This window comes from Halichoerus grypus, chromosome 13 (assembly GCF_964656455.1).
Source record: "Halichoerus grypus chromosome 13, mHalGry1.hap1.1, whole genome shotgun sequence".
Taxonomy (NCBI): Eukaryota; Metazoa; Chordata; class Mammalia; order Carnivora; family Phocidae; genus Halichoerus; species Halichoerus grypus.
Genome location: NC_135724.1, coordinates 79,073,226 through 79,091,678, shown reverse-complemented (window position 1 = coordinate 79,091,678; position 18,453 = coordinate 79,073,226). Strand labels below are relative to the sequence as shown.

General features: G+C 54.1%; 1 protein-coding gene across 1 annotated transcript; it reads left to right on the top strand.

Annotated features, from left to right (window-relative positions):
* The first annotated feature begins 231 nt into the window (after positions 1-231).
* HNF1A (HNF1 homeobox A) lies at positions 232-18,189 on the top strand. The gene is made up of 10 exons (XM_036119696.2): positions 232-620; positions 7,622-7,821; positions 11,844-12,030; positions 12,481-12,722; positions 13,556-13,707; positions 13,846-14,047; positions 14,638-14,829; positions 15,925-16,046; positions 16,135-16,279; positions 18,016-18,189. The coding sequence occupies exons 1-10, from the start codon at positions 295-297 to the stop codon at positions 18,141-18,143; spliced, it is 1,896 nt and encodes a 631-aa protein (XP_035975589.1). The 5' UTR covers positions 232-294; the 3' UTR covers positions 18,144-18,189.
* The last annotated feature ends 264 nt before the right edge of the window (positions 18,190-18,453 follow it).

Here is an 18,453-nt window from a genome sequence, read left to right as displayed (position 1 = left end):
GAAGTCCAAAGTTCAGTCCCTTCGCTAAGCACACGGATAAATATGAACCTTGGAGAATTTCCCCAGCTCCAATGTAAACAGAGCGGGCAGGGGCCCTGATTCACTGGCTGCTGGGGCCAGTGTTGGGGGTTGGGGTGCCCACAGGGCTTGGTTCGTGGGGTTTGGGGGGGCAGTAGGTGCAAGGAGCCTGGTTTGTGCCTGCCTGCTGGTCGGCCAGCAAGTAGACAGCCCACTTGGTGGGGGAGGCGGCCGTTTTGGTGGCCCCAGGCCGCGTGGCCCAGTGGTAGCAGAGCCATGGTTTCTAAACTGAGCCAGCTGCAGACGGAGCTCCTGGCGGCCCTGCTCGAGTCGGGCCTGAGCAAAGAGGCACTGATCCAGGCACTGGGTGAGCCGGGGCCCTACCTGCTGCCTGCAGATGGCCCCCGGGACAAGGGGGAGTCCTGCGGCGGCGGTCGGGGGGAGTTGGCTGAGCTGCCCAATGGGCTGGGGGAGGCGAGGGGCTCCGAGGACGAGACGGACGACGATGGGGAAGACTTCACGCCGCCCATCCTCAAAGAGCTGGAGAACCTCAGCCCCGAGGAGGCGGCCCACCAGAAAGCCGTGGTGGAGACCTTGCTGCAGTAAGGACCCCTCCCCTGTCCCCAGCATCCAAGGAGCCCAGGGAGGCCCACCCTCAGCTCCTGATTAGCCCTTCTGAGTCCAGAGTTCCCTGAGCTGTAGGTAGCTTTTAGCCTGGCTGTTGGGAAGGGGGACGGGGCCCACGCGAGCTATGGGGCGACCCTGCTCCCAGGCTGGAGCCTCCCAGCCCCTGACCTGGTCCTCTACAAAGTCCCGAGTCCCCATGAGCGAAGGCTTTCAGCCCTGGGCTTGGGAAGTAAGGGCACGCCCCAGGGGGGCTCTGAGGTGGGGGGAAAGCAGGCACATCCATAATTCATGTGCCTGGAGAACCAGAGGGTGGTGGGAATTGTTAGCCTCCACGGCCCTTTCTACTCCCCAAACCCTAACCTCCCTGCTAAGCATTCAGATTTCAGGCTCTGGGGCCAGGAAGCACGTTTAGTGAGAGGGGAGCCGAGGCTGGGGTTTTAGGGGCTCCCTCAGCCACCCAGGGACTCAAGCATTAAGCCAGGAAAGCCCAGGTCTTACCTGAGGGAGATGGAGCCTCGGGGCAGGACCTGCTCCCCATTCCTGCACAGCCTTAGCCCCCTCCACCTCACCGGCAGGCACCATGAGAGGTCTCCCCATTTACACCCCCATTGACTGGCTGGCTCCCCAACTCCCGGAGAACTGGGTGGGTCTAAGCCTGATGCCTCCCCTCTCCTCAGCAGAGCTGACCTGGTTACTAATTACCCACGAGCTTTATTATTTCTCTTTTGTTTTATAAATTTATAAACGGTAAAAGGCTCTGATAAGGCCTGTGATCATTAACTTGTAAAGATGGTGGCCTGGGGAGGCCTGGGCCAACCAACCTCCTACCCAGCAAGGGCGGGGGGAAAGGGGTCTAGGGGTTGCAGGGACCGCCCTCCCCAAAGGATCCTAAGCTCCAATCCTAACAGGCCCTTTGCTGAGGTTTCATGTGCATACGGTCTGATAATGTCAAGATGAATGCTGGAAAGGAGCTAGGGATAACTCTGCTTCACAAATAAGGAAACTGAGGCCCAGAGAGGGGAAATAGCTTGACTAAGCCCACCCAGCTGGGACTCCACAGCCACTCTGTTTGGTGCTCTCCATTGCCATGACTGGGCAGTGGGAGGAAGAGCCCCAAAGAAGCCCTCTATGGAACCATCTCTTTTCTGTCCAAGGTCCTGATCCCGGCTTGGGGTGGGGGGAGCCCTCAGGGTCTGCCTGGCCTTGTGAGGGCCTGGGCAGGGGGCAGGGGAGCAGCCAGGGCCCCTTGACATGGCAGGAAGAAGAGGGCAAAGGGCCCTGCTGCGCTGCAGGGGAGGGGCAAAGAGTCAGGCCTTGCCAGACCCAGGGCGAAGCCACAGGGACAGGGTGGGGCTGGACCAGACCTGCTCCGGGCCCCAGATGGGACTGGGGACTTTCGGGTGGGAGTGGGGGCAGGGGGTGCCAAGGGCCTTTCTTACCTGGCTGGGTGGGGCCTCTGGATCAGCAGCCCCTTTGGTGGAATGGTGGGTGGGGGGGAGGCTTCATCCACAGCACTTGAGGGGGGAGCAGAGGTCAAAGTGCTCCCTGGGGACCAGCAGAGACCTGGAAGTTGAGGGAGAGCGAGGAGCCGGAGGAAGAGAGAAAGAGGGCGTGGGGGGCGATGGAGAGGCCTGGATAAGCACAGGAGAGCAGGAGGGCCGGGAGGGCAGAGGGGCTCCCGCCCAGCTGGGAGAAGGGGCTGCGGAGAGAGTGAGACACCCCAAGCTGCAGAGAAGGCTGGAGTGCTTCCCGCCTGCCCCGATTGGGTTTTCTTTAATGCTAACAGCATGCTATTTACTTTCCATTTAAATTTGAGATGTTGCTATAAATTATCAACCAGCTCCTTGTTCCTGCGGAGTTTATAACTAACTACCTGGGTTACTTATTGTTCAGGTAACAAAAGGGATCTGAAAACGCCCGGAGGGGAAAAAAAAAGCGGGGCCTCTACCCTCAGGGCACAGGAGGGAGTGGGGTGGGCACCCCGATGAAGGCCTGGACAGCCCAGGATTGGGGAGGATAAAGCTGGAAAGGATGATGCAGAGGCAGGGTTTCCGTGGACGCCATTTCTTTGGAGAAGACAGTGTGGGAAGAGGCAGGGTGGGTCCTGGGGGCTGCCCCCCTCCCCGGGGTGCCTCGTGCCTGAGGCCAGAGCAGGAACCTGAGCTATTCCCCCAGACCTCCACCCTTAGTTCACTGTGTGACCTTGGGCAAGTCTCTTCTCCTGCCTCAGTTTCCCTAGCTGGCTAATGAATAAAACTCAAATTCCCTGCCCTGGTTCCCCGACCTCTTCTTGAGGGACCTCTGTCCCTCACACACTTTCCTCCAGTTACACTGAATTTGCTGATTCCCACTTCAGGGCCTTTGCATGTACTGCTCCTTCTCCCTGGACACTTCTTTCCAGATCTTCCCGTGACCCATTCCCTCTCCTCCTTTTGCTCAAATGTCACCGCCTCAGGGAGGCCCTCCCTCACTGCCCCATCTAAATGTAGTTCCCCCCAGAGTCACTCTCTTCCACTACCTTCTGTTACTTTCTCGTCTCTTAACTTTACTTATGATTATTTGTTTTTGTCTGTTTTCTATCTCCTGCCATGAAAACAGAAGCTTTTCAAAGGGAAGGCCAGCATGGCCTTGTTCACCACTCGTATCCCTGATATCCAGCCCAGTGGCTCAAAGACAGCATGAATGAATGAGGGTTCCTTAGACATGCTGTTATGGCCAAGGGAGGAACCTGTACCCAAGGTTCCTTCCTGGGTGTCCTCCTGGGTCCCGAGCAGCTCAAACCTCAACCTGAGGGTCTCTGATGCTCTCCGTCAGGCACCCCCAGGGCACTGAGACCCAGGAAGACAGTGGGCAAAGTGGGACAGTCTAACACCCCTGACTGAGGCCAACCTGCCTGGGTGCAAATCCCAACTCAGCCCCACCCTAATCCCGGCAGGTGATTTCATGTCTCTGAGCCCTGGTTTTGCCAGCAAGGCAGAGATGACGATAACACTTACCCACAGGGTTAAATAGCTTATAAGTGCAGTAAACGGTTGCTATGAGTAATAGTCCCATTTTATAGATCGGCAAACTAAGGCTCAGAGAGGCAAAGTGACTTGCCCAAGGCAATTTACAAAGTAGTAAGGCTGGGACTTGGACCCAGGTCCTCCAAATCCCATATTCTGCACAGCATCCTTGAGGCTACGTGCTGTCCTCGATCTGTTTATTTCCCTTTTTATCCTCCCGAGTCATTCTTGCTGTTAACCTCACATGCACTCACTTCCATGCGGTGCCCTAAGAGCTCACGGGACTGCTTACAAAGGCGTTAAACTTGTTTTCTCCTCCTGGCAGCCTACGAAACATTTTAGCCCTGTATTACAGTTGGGGAAACTGAGGCACACAGAGGTTAAGCTATTTCCCAAGGCCACATGGATAGTGAGTGGCAGAGCTGGGATTCAACCTGGGAAGGGAAGCTTCTCCGCCCCACCCCACCCACCATGCACTGAGAATTCCACTCCCCCTCCAGACGTGTGGCCCTTCCGGCTGGTCTCTGAGCTCCATAGCCTTGCACCCTCTGAAACCTCAGGGGCCAGCGAGCCAGAGGCCCAAAGTCTTGAACCTCTGACCCACCCCTCCCAGAACCCATAGGATGTAGGAGGAGACGTGGGCACCTCTCCTGGGCCCTTTTCCCTCTGCTGCAGGGCTGGGGGCCCCATGGCCACATCATCCATGATGATGATGATGATGATGGTGACAAATTGTTGTACTTACTGAGCACTTACCATATACCAGGACCTGCTCTATGCGGTTCACTCCTATTTGAAAGTCAGTCCTCCCAGGGGCCCTGTGAGGCGGGCGTGGGCTTACTGCCGCGGTACGGAAGGGCGTGGGGCATGCACACGGGAGGCGCTAGGGCGCCATGCTGGGATGTGAACCCAGGTTGGCTCGACTCTTAAACCCATTGGAGGGAAAGCGGGAGATACCTGGAGACGTGGCCTTCTAGTTCTGGGTTGGGGAAACTATCCTGGAAAGAGTCAGGTCCCTGGAGACTGAGGGTGAGTGAGTGAGTGAGTGTGGTTGGGAGTGGGTGGGAGAAAGAGACAGAGCGAACAACAGAGACACACACACAGAAGGAGAGACAGAGAGAAAGAGAGAGAGAGAGGGAGAGAGCCAGGCAGAGAGAAACCAAGACACACAGAGAGAAAGACACATGGAGTCAAATGGACAGTGACAGGACAGTGAATCTTCAGTTTGAGCCAGGGAGGCCAGGCTGAGAGGAAGACTGAGCTCATTCTCTCCCTCCAGGGAAGGGAGAAGGGAGGGAGGGAGGATTGCTTAGGAGGGTGATGCCTGCAGCTGGGGGAGGAGGGAGGCCATCAGGCAGCCCGGCTCCAGAATCAGATAAACATGTTTGCCACGAAGCACAAGGCTGGACTTTGTACTGCCCTTCCCTCCAGGCTCTGACTGGCACCTGGGGAACAGTGGAGGGGTGGAGGAGGAGCCTAGAAGCCCCTAGATGCAGGGAGGAAGCAGAGCTCGCTCAGGGAGGGCTCTGGGGGATCCGGGCAAAGCGAAATATTCTGGAGTCCCAGCTAGGTCACTTTGGACAAGTGCTCACCTTTCTGAGGCTCAGTTTTCCCATCTGTGAAAATGGGCATATGAGTAGCACCTACTTCCTAGGGTTATGGTAAGATTTACATGACCCGCCCTTAGCACAGTGCCCGGTTCATGGTAAATACTCAAGAAACATGAATTCTCACATCTAGCATTTTTACACAACTGGGATCTTGCCGTACGGATTGCTGACCAATTCAAATTGAACTCTCCCCGCCTCCCTTTCCTCCCTACGTGTATGGGAACCGCCGATAAAAAGGAGGGAGTCACGGGGCCCAAGCTGCTGAAAGGCTCTGTGCCTTCACCCCAAGAAGGGCACTGTCAGGGAGGGCAAGACCGGGCTGGCTCCTTGGGAAGGAGAGAAGGGGGAAGGCGGTAGGGGTCAGGCTTCAAAGTGCTGGGGGTTTCTCTGCTTTTTTTTTTCGCAGTTGACTTTTCAATGTTCTGTAGGCATGTACAGCATATTATCTAACATCATATTACATTATTTGAAAAGCACAGAAAAGTAACAGAGGACACGGTCCCTCTCCCCGTCCCCAGCACCCCATTCCCGTCTTGAGACAACCGATGTCGCTCGTCTCTTCTGTGTTCTGCTATTTCATGCAAACACAAGCAAATACACAGGACTCTTTTGTGCCATTTCGGATTTTACACAAACAGCACAGCAGACCCACCAGACTGTTCCGTGTGGGCGCGGGCAGAGCTGCCTCAGTGCGTTTTTACGGCTGCGTCCACTCGAGGCACCACCAACCATACCCTTCTGCCCGACACTCAGGTCGTTTCCGATATTTCGCTGCGGCAAGCAACAAGGTGACCAGCTGCCTCCAGCACATGCCCCTTGTCACACGTGCAAATGCTGGAAAGCTCAAATTCTTAGAAGCAAATTGCTCAAAGGGGTGAGGACCTCAGGCTTTGGAACCACCCGGAGCTGGGTTCAAACCCCAGCTCGGCCTGTTCTCAGCACTGTTGTATCGAGCTGCTTTTATCCGTCACCATATTTGTAATACAAGCTCAGGAGAGGACCAGGGCAGGAGAGGAGGGTTGAGACAGAACAGGAGAGGGAGACAATCTGTGTGGTACAGGCCCTCAGACCTCCCCGTCCCCCAGTGAGCAGAGGACGGCTGCAGGTCCCTTGAGCTTCTCCAGTGAGAGTCTCAGCCCACAGAGTGCAATTTGGGGGGCTCAAACACACACACTTTTTTTGTACGAAGCCTCTGAATACCAGCCCGTAACTCCTTCACCTGCGCCTGCCTGCCCCCGTGCTGTAGGGAAACTGGCCAGGACACAGCCTAGGGTTTAGTGTAGATTAGCAGGAGGTGTTTTGACTCTTATGTGATTTTTACCTGATAGGTTGACTTAGAATGGGATCCCTCCAGGGACGGGACTCTGCTGGGCTGGCTCTGTGACCTTGGGTGGAAGATTCGACACAAGCACTCTTAGCCTCAGTGGCCCTGGCTGTAAAGTGAGAGAATCATGTTTCTCTCCTTGTTTTCAGACCCATTTTTTCCCCAGTAGGTCTCCTTCATCCACCCATCCATCCACCCATCCCCCTATTCACCTATCCATCTACCCTCCCATCCATTCATCCAACCACCCATCCATCCATCTACCATCTATTTATCCTTCTATCCATCCATCCACCATCCTATTTACCCACCTATCTCCCCATCCCTTTATCAACCTACCCTCCCATCCATTCATCCACCCACCCATCCACCATCCCATCCACCCATCTATACATTCCCCTACCCACCTACCCCTCCCATCCATTCATCCACCCACCCATCCACCATCCCATCCACCCATCTATACATTCCCCTACCCACCTACCCCTCCCATCCATTCATCCACCCACCCATCCACCATCCCATCCACCCATCTATACATTCCCCTACCCACCTACCCCTCCCATCCATTCATCCACCCACCCATCCACCATCCCATTTACCCATCCACCCAACCACTCATTCACTGATGCATTCACCATGGACGCACATTATGTCGGGCCTATTCTGGGTGCTGAGAACCTGACAGTTCCTGCCCTCACAGTGTTTACAGTCTCTCACGGTGGATAAGACATAGCCACAAATAACATTTCCACGTAGGATGAGGGAAGGATCTTTAAAGGAGGCACAAAGGTGAGGACCTTCCCTGTCTGGCTTGTAGGGCTTCGGGTGGGAGTCTGTTCATGTCTTCATGTCTGTCCATGTGTCCCGGCATGAGTGCCTTCACCTTGCTGTCCTGGAGTCCAAGTGTAGGTCCTGGGCTCCACACCAGCTTCCACCCACAATCCCCACTCTCAGGGCTGACAGGACCCCCAGCCCTGCCTGCACCCCCCCGCACCCCCCGTGCTGAGCAGGTTCTGTCCTTGCCCCCCTCCTAGGGAGGACCCATGGCGCGTGGCCAAGATGGTCAAGTCCTACCTGCAGCAGCACAACATCCCACAGAGGGAGGTGGTCGACACCACTGGCCTCAACCAGTCTCACCTGTCCCAGCACCTCAACAAGGGCACCCCCATGAAGACGCAGAAGCGGGCCGCCCTGTACACCTGGTACGTCCGCAAGCAGCGAGAGGTGGCCCAGCGTAAGTAACGAGCACAGCCCCAACCTCCTGGCGGGGCCCTGGAACTCTCTGCAGCTCGGGGTGGGGGGAGCTTCTCCCACGTGACCGGGACAGGTTGCCTGAGAGGAAGTCAGCAGGATTCAATGGGCACATATTTCCTATTCTGCACAAGGCACTCTGGGGGAGGGGAGGAGGCTGGTCCTGGGCATCTGGAGATGGAGGAATTGTGTCCCTGCCTTCTAGGAGCTCTGGGTGGGAGAACAGATCATTATGCTGCAGCGAGACATGTATTATAATACAATAAAAACAACAGTAACAGCTAGTGTTTCCGGAGCGCCCAGGGCAGCGTAGTACCACGTCAAGTATTTCAAAATATTAAGCTGGCAGAGGACCAGAGCGTAATCTATTCTTCCACGGGGAGGCAAGGGCATCGGGAAGGACCACACCAGGAGAACTTTCAGACTAAGTCTTAAAGGCTGAGTGGAATTTTGGCTCATGGAGACAACAGGGAAGGGTGTTTTGGGCAGAGGGAGTGGCCTGAGTAAAGGCTCAGAGGCAAGGTGTATGCTCAGGGAATCCTTCACTGAAAGCCCCGGGAGACCTGGCCACACTATCGTTCAGGGAATGGTGGGTTTCCTTACTCAGACCTCACACCCCACAAAATCCCAAGTGCACTCTCACTTTTTAGCCTATGTGTAAAAAAATTTTTTTTTAAAGATTTTATTTATTTGTGAGAGAGAGAGAGAGAGAGTGCGTGCACAAGCAGGGGGGAGTGGAAGGAGGAGACTCCCCGCTGAGCAAGGAGCCTGATGCAGGACTCATCCCAGGACCGTGGGATCATGACCTGAGCTGAAGGCAGATGCTTGACCCACTGAGCCACCCAGGTGTCCCTAAAAAATTTTTTTAAATTTCTTTTATTAATTATCTGCTTTTTAAAAAAGGTACTACATACTAGTTTAAAAAAATAGGGGAAAATAAAGAGTTTACAACAGAAATTAGGTGTCCTCCTAATGGACATTCCTAGTCTCATGCATCCTTCCAGAGATATTTTATGCATACACTACAATATATAATATATATATTTTTTCCTCTCTTCTTTGAAGGGCTGCTAGCTGTTCTGTTATTTGGAGGTACCATTATTTGTTTAACTGGTTCGCTACCAAAGGACTTTTAGGGTTTTTCCAATGTGCTGTTAGAACCAACTGCTTCAAAGAACATCCTTCTTTGTATATGTGCTCACACGAGACTGTCTGTAAAGTAATTCCTAGAAGTAGAATTCTGGGTCAGAGTAGGTACTTTAAAATCTTTGATAGATATTCCTGTAGCTGCTTATGAAGACATGGTGACAATTTGCACTTCTGGTAATTAAAAAAATAAACTTTTTTCCCCATGCTTCCTAAAAATATATTAAAATGTTAAAGTCCTCAAATTCACATACTGATTTGCTCACTCATTTAATATTTACTTATTTACTTATCCATTTTTACAAGCTGAGAAGTTGCTTTTTTTTCAAGCTGGGAAGTTTATTAAAGTGAAAAGTTTATTAAAGTGAAAAGTACACTCTTGAGATATGAGAGCAGGTGAGCTTGAGAGAGAGCAAGCTACACCTCATTTAATATTTGTTTATTTATTACTTTTTAAAGATTTTATTTTTAAGTCATCTCCACACCCAAGGTGGGGCTCAAACTTACAACCCTGAGATCAAGAGTCACACGTTCCACTGACTGAGCCAGCCAAGCGCCCCACCTCATTTTATATTTATGGAGCATCTACTATTTATCATTTTCTGTTGAACACAAAAAAGCAGCTTTTAAAAGCTGTGATGATCATTTATATAACTTATTTTTTAAAACTATGACATTGGTAGGGGCACCTGGGTGGTTCAGGCGGTTAAGCATCTGACTCTTGATTTTGGCTCAGGTCATGATCTCGGGGTCATGAGTTCCAGCCCCACTTCAGGCTCTGTGATGGGCGTGGAACCTGCTTAACATTCCCTCTCAGATTTCCTCCTGTCTAGCCCCCCAAAACTATGATATTGGTGTTATCAAGGGGCTGATTAAAACATTAAGTTAATTGGATTGCCTGGGTGGCTCAGTCGGTTGAGTGTCCAACTCATGTTTTCAGCTCAGGTCCTGATCTCAGGGTCCTGGGATCGAGCCCTGCATTGGGCTCTGTGCTCGGTGTGGAGTCTGCTTGAGATTCCCTCTGCCCCTCCCCCTGCTTGCGCACACTCTCTCTCTCTAAAATAAATAAATGAATATAATCTTTCTTTTTTTAAACATTTTATTTATTTATTTGACAGAGAGAGAGATAGCGAGAGCAGGAACACAAGCAGGGGGAGTGGGAGAGAGAGAAGCAGGCTTCCCGCTGAGCAGGGACCCTGATGTGGGGCTCGATCCCAGGACCCTGGGATCATGACCTGAGCCGAAGGCAGACGCTTAACGACTGAGCCACCCAGGCGCCCAAATGAATAAAATCTTAAAAAAAAAAAACCACCACCAAAAAACCCCATTAGGTTAATTAACATTTACCGAGCAATCACTATGGTAAAGTGTTAATATTTTCTTACAAGGATGATCACTGACTGCTTATTCGTGCAGAAATAGCAACACACACCGATACCCAAGGAGCCAGTGGCCCTGCCACCTGTACCCGACGGGCATCCTTTGGGTCTCCGCTGGCTGGGACTGTATATGACCTACTTCGAAGGCACTATCACTAAGTGTTCTTAGAAAACTAGCATGGCTTTAATTTACCCTTCTTAGCAGGTAAAACTTAAATTAACACATAATAAGCTCTTAATTTTAGAGTAAGTGTAGACTTTCGGAACTTCTGGGCGGGTAGTACACAGAGATCCAGTTTACCCCAGACCCAGTTTTCCCTATTATTTACACAAGTATGGGACATTTGTCACAATTAACAAACCAACACTGTCACACTGTTATTAAGTCCGTACTTACTTTATTATTCAGATTTCCTCAGTTTTTCCCCAATGTCCTTTTTCTGGTCCAAGATCCCATCCAGGTGTGGACATACTGCATGTCGTTGCCATGTCGCCTTAGGTTTCTCTGGCTTGTGACAGTTTCTCAGACTTTCCTTGTTTTTGACAGCCTTGACGGGATAATCTTTTTTTTTTTTTTTAAGCTGAAATATTTTAGTTTTCTGGGCCAAGTCACAGTGTCTGGTACTCCAGATCTTGGGCCAGCCTGCTGCCAGGTGAGATGGCCAACTGAGTCAGTGAGTGGCCACCTGCGCCTCAGCTGCTGAGAATGTTGGAATCTGAGTCAAGCGGGCTTCTAGCGGCTTCTAGGGTTGGCTTTCGGTGGGTCTAAGCCCGCGTCTCCCCAGAGCACTGGGGCTGGCTTTACCTCGTGGCACTTGGATGGTGAAGGCACAGAATCTGCACTATCTCTGACTCACTCTCCCTGCCTCCCCTCCCGTAAAGATGGCTTTGCATTTATCTGTTCTAGTCTCCTGGTTGCTTGCTCAGGGAGAATCTAAGAGTTTCCATTAAAGTGGAACTAGCTGACAAGGGCTGGCTGGGTCTCTCCTCTCCTGGCTAATGCTTGCATTTTAAGTGTGATTTACAGGTCTGCAAAGTTTAAAATAGCTCTGAATCTACTCAAGAGATGTGGCTCGAGTTTCTGTTCTACCGTGCAGCCCTGGAAAGATATTCAGCCTCTCTGAGCCTCAGCTTCTTCATCTGTAAAATAAAATAGCAAATGTGTTAAATCCGAACGAACGCTAATGCTTTCCTGGAGCCTTACATTGAGAAGGATTATGAGCTTCCATCTTGGCGCACTAGAAAAACTGTGCAGCGGTTGATTAGCGATGTCTGCCTGGGGCACAGGTTAAGACAGGGGTGGCACGTGTGCTGTGTGTTTGTCATCACTGGATTAGGTGATTTCTAAGTTCTAGCTGTAAGTGCCTCCTGGCTCAACAGCTTGGGACTGGGAAAGAATCAGGAGCATGGTCAGATGAACTGAAGTGGGAAGGTGGGAGTGGCCAGTGCCCCGCTTACGGCTCTCTGTGTGTGCCTACAGAGTTCACCCACGCAGGGCAGGGCGGGCTGATTGAAGAGCCCACAGGTGATGAGCTGCCAACCAAGAAGGGGCGGAGGAACCGTTTCAAGTGGGGCCCAGCCTCCCAGCAGATCCTGTTCCAGGCGTATGAGAGACAGAAGAACCCCAGCAAGGAGGAGCGAGAGGCATTGGTAGAGGAGTGCAATAGGTACGATGGTTGGTGGGTCAGCAGGGCTGGTTTGGTCTGGGCTGGGGCAAGGCTGGGGGACGGTGGCTCTGGGTTCTGAGGGAGGCTCCCCAGTCCTTGAGTGCTCCTGCTGTTGGCCCAGGAGCACTCAAATCCTGCTCAGCGTCTGAAACCTAGCTCCATTCCTAGCACCCACTCCCCCCACCCATCCAGGCAATCCTTGAGTGGCTGCTCATCCCATTCACCCTCATTACGACCCTATGGCTATTTTGCCCACTTTATGAATGGAGAGGCTAAGAGAGGTTAAGACACTTGCTCAAGGTCACACAGCAGCACTGGGATTGGAACCCAGATCTGCCAGCTTTACACACTAAGGGAGAAGCCTCCATCAGAACTCTCTCCCCTACCTCCAGCCCCAGGAGAGGTTCCTCTGAGCCTGGCCTGGAGGCTCACGAGTGGCCATTTCTGCAGGGCGGAGTGCATCCAGAGGGGGGTGTCGCCGTCGCAGGCACAGGGACTGGGCTCTAACCTCGTCACGGAGGTGCGTGTCTACAACTGGTTTGCCAATCGGCGCAAGGAAGAAGCTTTCCGTCACAAGCTGGCCATGGACACATACAGCGGGCCGCCCCCGGGGCCAGGCCCGGGCCCCGCCCTGCCTGCCCACAGCTCCCCGGGCTTGCCCCCACCCGCCCTCTCCCCCAGTAAGGTCCACGGTGAGTGCTATGTGGCGGGGGTTTGAAATAGTGGGTAGAGGGGGCAAGAGGGTAGGCTGGTGAGCTGGGGAGCACCACGCCGGTGGCAGTAACCACCCAAACCTCTTGGCACTTCAGCTTGGTTCCTTATCACTCCCCTCTACTCATTACCCTCCTCGATCCAGTCCTCTCCTGTCCACCCCAGTGACCACACCATGCCATTCAATCCAGCCTAACTTGACTCAGGTCACTTCCATTCAATTCATTCATTTAAGATCAACTCAACTCAACTCATTTCAGTTCAGTTCGATTCGATTCAATTCCACTCTGTGCAACTCACTATAATCCAACTGAGTTCCTTTCAATTCCACTCGGTCCAGCTAAATATAATCCAAGGAAATTAAGTTAATTTTGCATGGCTCAGTTCAGTTCAATCCAATTCGATTTGATCCGATTCGGTTCAACTCCATCATGCTCAATCTACTTCAATTCATTTCGGGTTCAGTTCAACTAGATTCCAGTTCATTTAACTAATTCCGGTTCCTTCTATTCAACTCTGTCCACTGCAGTTTCATTTCATCAGTTTTAGTTCATTTTGACCCAGATGTCTTTCATTGCACACCTACTGCCTATCACGTATAGCTCTGGCCAGGGGGGCCATGGAGCTAATAAAATGCAGGTCTTGCCTTCAGGGAGTTGGAAGCAGCCAGCCCAGGACCTGGCAGGAGGATGCTCAAGTGCAGTTTGCTGGGGCAAAGATGGGGCAAGTGAGCAAACTGAGGCAGTTGGGAGTGATGAGGGCCACGGAGGGCAGGGAAGTGGGGTGCTGAGGCTGGACGCGGCCCCCATTCCAGGTGTGCGCTATGGACAGCCAGCAACCAGCGAGGGGGCGGAAGTGCCCTCAAGCAGTGGCGGTCCCTTGGTGACAGTGTCTGCACCCCTGCACCAAGTGTCCCCCACGGGCCTGGAGCCCAGTCACAGCCTGTTGAGCACCGAAGCCAAGCTGGTGAGTGTCCCCACACGCCGCAGGTGGGGAAGACCCGTCCAACCCCATCTTCTACCTTCCCTTGGCTGGGAGATTCTGGAGTGGTCCCCAGGGAGACTATGGGGCCCCATTCAGACTCAGCTTGGTTTCCCCTCCAAGGTCTCAGCAACTGGGGGCCCTCTGCCCCCTGTCAGCACCCTGACAGCACTGCACAGCTTGGAGCAGACCTCCCCAGGCCTCAACCAACAGCCCCAGAATCTCATCATGGCGTCGCTTCCCGGGGTCATGGCCATTGGGCCCGGCGAGCCTGCCTCCCTGGGCCCCACGTTCACCAACACAGGTGCCTCCACCCTGGTTATTGGTAAGTTGGTGGGCATGTGGGGGGCACCTGGGTGGGAGGGCTCCCGGGCTCCCACAGAATCCAGAAGCTGGAGGAGCCACCGGAGCTCATTCATTCATTTGCAGACTTACTGAGTGCGTGCACTATGCTCCCTCAGTGATACACAAGTGAACCAAACAGACCAAAATCTCAACGACTCCAGTGGGGAGGCAGACAGCAAACACAACACACACATTATAGAGTGTCTCGGAAGGCAACATGTCTATGGGAAAACTGAGCAGGGGAAGGGAGATCAAAATCTTGTAGGTTTTGGGGTTTTTTATCCTATTTTCTTTTTAAGCCCAGAAAGACTTTATTTGCAGGAACCTTCATGCAGAGGCTGAGTATGTAAGACACATAGGGAGCTACTGGGAGAGGGGTTAGAGGCTCAGAGAAGGGGAGTGACTTGCCAAGACCACGTAAGTTAGAGACGGGTCCTAGTGCAAAGGTGTGTCCTGGTCACTTCTCCTGTCCTCCCACCCACTGGCTCTGGGAGGGAGGGACAGTGCCCCGGGGTCAGTGCTGGGCCAGGTGGTAGGAGGCCGGGCTGACTCCCGTTCCCCCCACCCCAGGCCTGGCCTCCACTCAGGCACAGAGCGTGCCAGTCATCAACAGCATGGGCAGCAGCCTGACCACCCTGCAGCCAGTCCAGTTCTCCCAGCCGCTGCACCCGTCCTACCAGCAGCCACTCATGCCCCCCATGCAGAGCCATGTGGCCCAGAGCCCCTTCATGGCCACCATGGCCCAGCTGCAGAGCCCCCACGGTGAGCACCCCTAGCCCCACGCTGGGGGAGCGGGTGGGAGAGGCTGGGTGTCCACGAGCAGACGGGGAGGTCTGCAGGGGCTCAGACGCGTGCCTGCGGGCCAGAATATGTGTCAGCGTGTGAATAGGTGTGGCCGTGTGTGCACACGAGTTTCTGTGAGTGGATGTGCGTGTGGGTGTTCATCGGTGTTTGCAGGTGCACACCCACGTGTGGGAGGAAGGTCATAGGCCTTCCTCTGAAACGCGCGGGGCCGCGTGTATCTCAGACTCCACTACTTCTCTGACTTTAGGAAAAGGTGATATGGGGTATCGACAGTCTACTCTAGCACACTCCCGGCAGGGCTCAGGGCAGCATCCTGTCATCTAAGCCCTGGGATTTCTGCAGCAGAAGGGAGAATGCCACGGAGTGGGTTAATAGACTTCCATAACCTCATTATCAGGTTCCGGTCAGTTTGCTACCAAATGAGCTCCAGTGCTGACTTTACACAAATCTGTTGGTTTTCAGACCTTTTTGGAATTTGGAATTGGGGGTAAGGGCCTGTGGGCCTGTGCATCTGTGTGGGTTTGCTTGAGGGCCCATACTTGCGTGTGTATGGTTTTATCTGAGTCGATGTGAGAATATGTGGTTTATGTGCTTTTCTGCTGGTGCCTGTGTGTGCTGTGGGGCTGGGCTGTAGATGAAACTCCGGGTTACGTTTCGGAGAGGTGTCCTGGAGGGGGAGCTCTGCTGGCCCCTGCTCTGCACCCCCCCGCCCCGCGGCCTGTACTTAGTGCGGCAGCGCTGGGTCTCCCACTGCCCTTCGCACTGGTCATCCCCGGGCGGTGGGTGTGGGTTCCTGGGCCTCCCCAGCCTTCCCTCCACCAAGCCAGCCTGAGCAGGCTCTTGTAGTTGGGGTGAGGGTCTAGCCCCTCTATCTGGAGTGCCCAGTTTTGGAAATCTGTCCTGAGTCCTCAACCACTGCTCCATCGGGCCATTTACCAGGCCCCATGCCCCACTTCCCCCGGAGCTCCCAGCTTTGAGGCCCCCTTGGGAGGGGTCCAGCCTGGCCCGGGGTGCCATGTCTTTATATCCACCTCTCTCCTCCCTCCTGGCCAGCCCTCTACAGCCACAAGCCTGAGGTGGCCCAGTACACCCACACGGGCCTGCTTCCGCAGACCATGCTCATCACCGACACCACCAACCTGAGTGCCCTGGCCAGCCTCACGCCCACCAAGCAGGTAAGGCCCAGGGCCGCCTGGCCCCTTGCTCAGGCCACTTCCCAGAGTGCACCCATGTGGGGCTCAGGAGGCTGCTCTGCTCCCCCAGGTCTTCACCTCAGACACTGAAGCCTCCAGTGAGTCCGGGCTTCATACGCCGGCGTCTCAGACCACCACCATCCACATCCCCAGCCAGGACCCCGCAGGCATCCAGCACCTGCAGCCTGCCCACCGGCTCAGCGCCAGCCCCACCGGTGAGCAGCCTTTCCCCGCTCCCTCAGTTGGGGAGGAAGGTGTGCCGCAAACGGGAGGGCACCCTGGTTTCCCCTGAACTGAGCCAAGAGGGGTACGAAACCACAGGAAAATGGGCCTATCTTACGGGATTAGCTCATTGACTTGGTTGAGGAAAAAGATTAAGTAACTGCAAGAGAGGAGAGGGTGCTAGTGAGGAGTACGCCGGGCTTGCCGTGGGCCAGAAGGGGCTCACAGGCGTGTTCGTTTGGCTCAGGGCTTGGCACTGGTTGAGTATGTTGCCCACGTTTAAAAATTAGCTTTCACAAAGAAATCGTGGTTTCTGGCTTTTCTTGGAAAATTGGAGACTCGTGTTTCCACGTAGCAACAATAGAGTGTGGGCTCTCCAGGTCACCATATCCCCCTTGACCCATTCGTTTCCATCCCGACGCCCCAAGTCTGCAATAATGAAGAGTGGGCACTTGGGAGCCGGGCTGCTGGGCTGAGGCTGCACGCGATCACTTGTTACGTGTGCGACTTCGGGCGGCTGCTTCCCCCCCACAGCCCCCTCTGTGAGCCTCAGGTTCCTCCATCCAGCCCTGGAGGCTGTGGACACAGTTACTGAGGCCTCCACAGGGCCAGGCTCCACGCTTTCTCCACCGGGTACGGGTCATCATCCCCATTTTACAAATGAGAACGCAGACACTCAAGAGCTGTGGGACTTGGCCTTGCCTCCGACAGTGACTAGGCCGCAGGGCCAGGATTTGAACCCAGGTCCCAAATCAAAGCCCATTCTCTTAGCCATCGTGATCAGTCAGGGTTCTGGCGAGACACAGAACCAACAGGAATGCAGTTGGCCCCTGAGCAACACGGGGTTTGAACGGCACGGGTCCGCTTAGACCCCGATAGTTTTCGATACAGCCCAGGACGGTAAGTGTACTTTCTCTTCCTTATGACGTTCTCGGTCACTTTTTCTTTTCTCTAGCTTTAAGAATACAGTGTATGATCCCTAGAACATACAAAGCATGTGCTGACTGTTTAGGTTATTGGTACAGCTTTGGGTCAACAGTAGGCTGTTAGAGTAGTTGAGTTTTTGCGGAGTCAGAAGTTCCATGCAGATTTGTGACGGTGCAGGGGGTCAGTGCCCCCAGCCCCCCCGCACCGTTCAAGGGTCAACTACATATATACACGTGTATTTAGGGAACTGGCTCACACGCCTGTGGGGCTGGTAGGTCTGAAAGCTGTAGGGCAGGTCAGCAGGCTGACAACAGAGGCAGTTTTGAGGCAGGATTCCTTTTTCTCTAGGAAACCTCAGCTTTTGCTCCTAAAGCCTTCAACTGACTAGATGAGACCCACTCATGTCATCAAGAGAAATCTCCGTTACTTCCAGTCAGCCGATTTTAGGTGTTAACCACGGCTACAAAGCGCCTCCACGGCAACACTTAAATGTTTGGTTTAGTGCCTGTCCTACAGCCTAGCAACCCTGATGCACGAAACTAACCACACCGTCTCACCAGGGCCTCTCGAATGTTTCCACCAAAAAGCCCTGAGGCGGCCACTCCCTGGGTGGCTGCAGAGCCTGGCTGGGGGGGTTGATGAGACCCAAACACAGGTTTGGTTTTGGGGTCTCGTTATCTGCTGCAGTTCGGGGGGTGGCGAGGCCCCGTGTCCCCTATGCCAAGTGCCCCTTGGGGGGGGTGCGCGAGGCGGGCTCAGGGAGGGCTGGGCCGGCAGCCAGCTGTCTCACTTGCCCCTGCAGTGCCCTCCAGCAGCCTGGTGTTGTACCAGAGCTCCGACTCCAACAATGGCCACAGCCACCTGCTGCCATCCAACCACAGCGTCATCGAGACCTTCATTTCCACGCAGATGGCTTCATCCTCCCAGTAACCATGGCAACCGCCTCCCAGGGGCTGGGCCCTGCCTGGAGCCTGCATGGCCTGCTTGGGGGGTGACTGGGACATCTGAGCCTGTGAAACTTTCACTGCCACGGGACAGCGGCCTTCCCTGGAAAACTGTGCCTCGGTCCCCACGCTGCTCTGTCAGCGTCAGAAAGGGTTCCAAGGCTCTCCGACCTCCGGAGGGACCATTCCTGATGCTCAGGGTCAATTTTGTCACTTGGAATAGAAGGGAGCAGCCTTTGGACTCTGGTGACCCCAGCCTGTGCCTGTGGAGAGCCCCGGAACCCCCAAGGGAACCT

Coding starts and splice junctions, on each gene's coding strand:
- HNF1A (XM_036119696.2), top strand. CDS start 295: ATGGTTTCTAAACTGAGCCAGCTGCAGACGGAGCTCCTGGCGGCCCTG. Junction 13,708..13,845: donor TGAGCACCGAAGCCAAGCTG/GTGAGTGTCCCC, acceptor TTCCCCTCCAAG/GTCTCAGCAACTGGGGGCCC. Junction 14,048..14,637: donor TGCCTCCACCCTGGTTATTG/GTAAGTTGGTGG, acceptor CCCCCACCCCAG/GCCTGGCCTCCACTCAGGCA.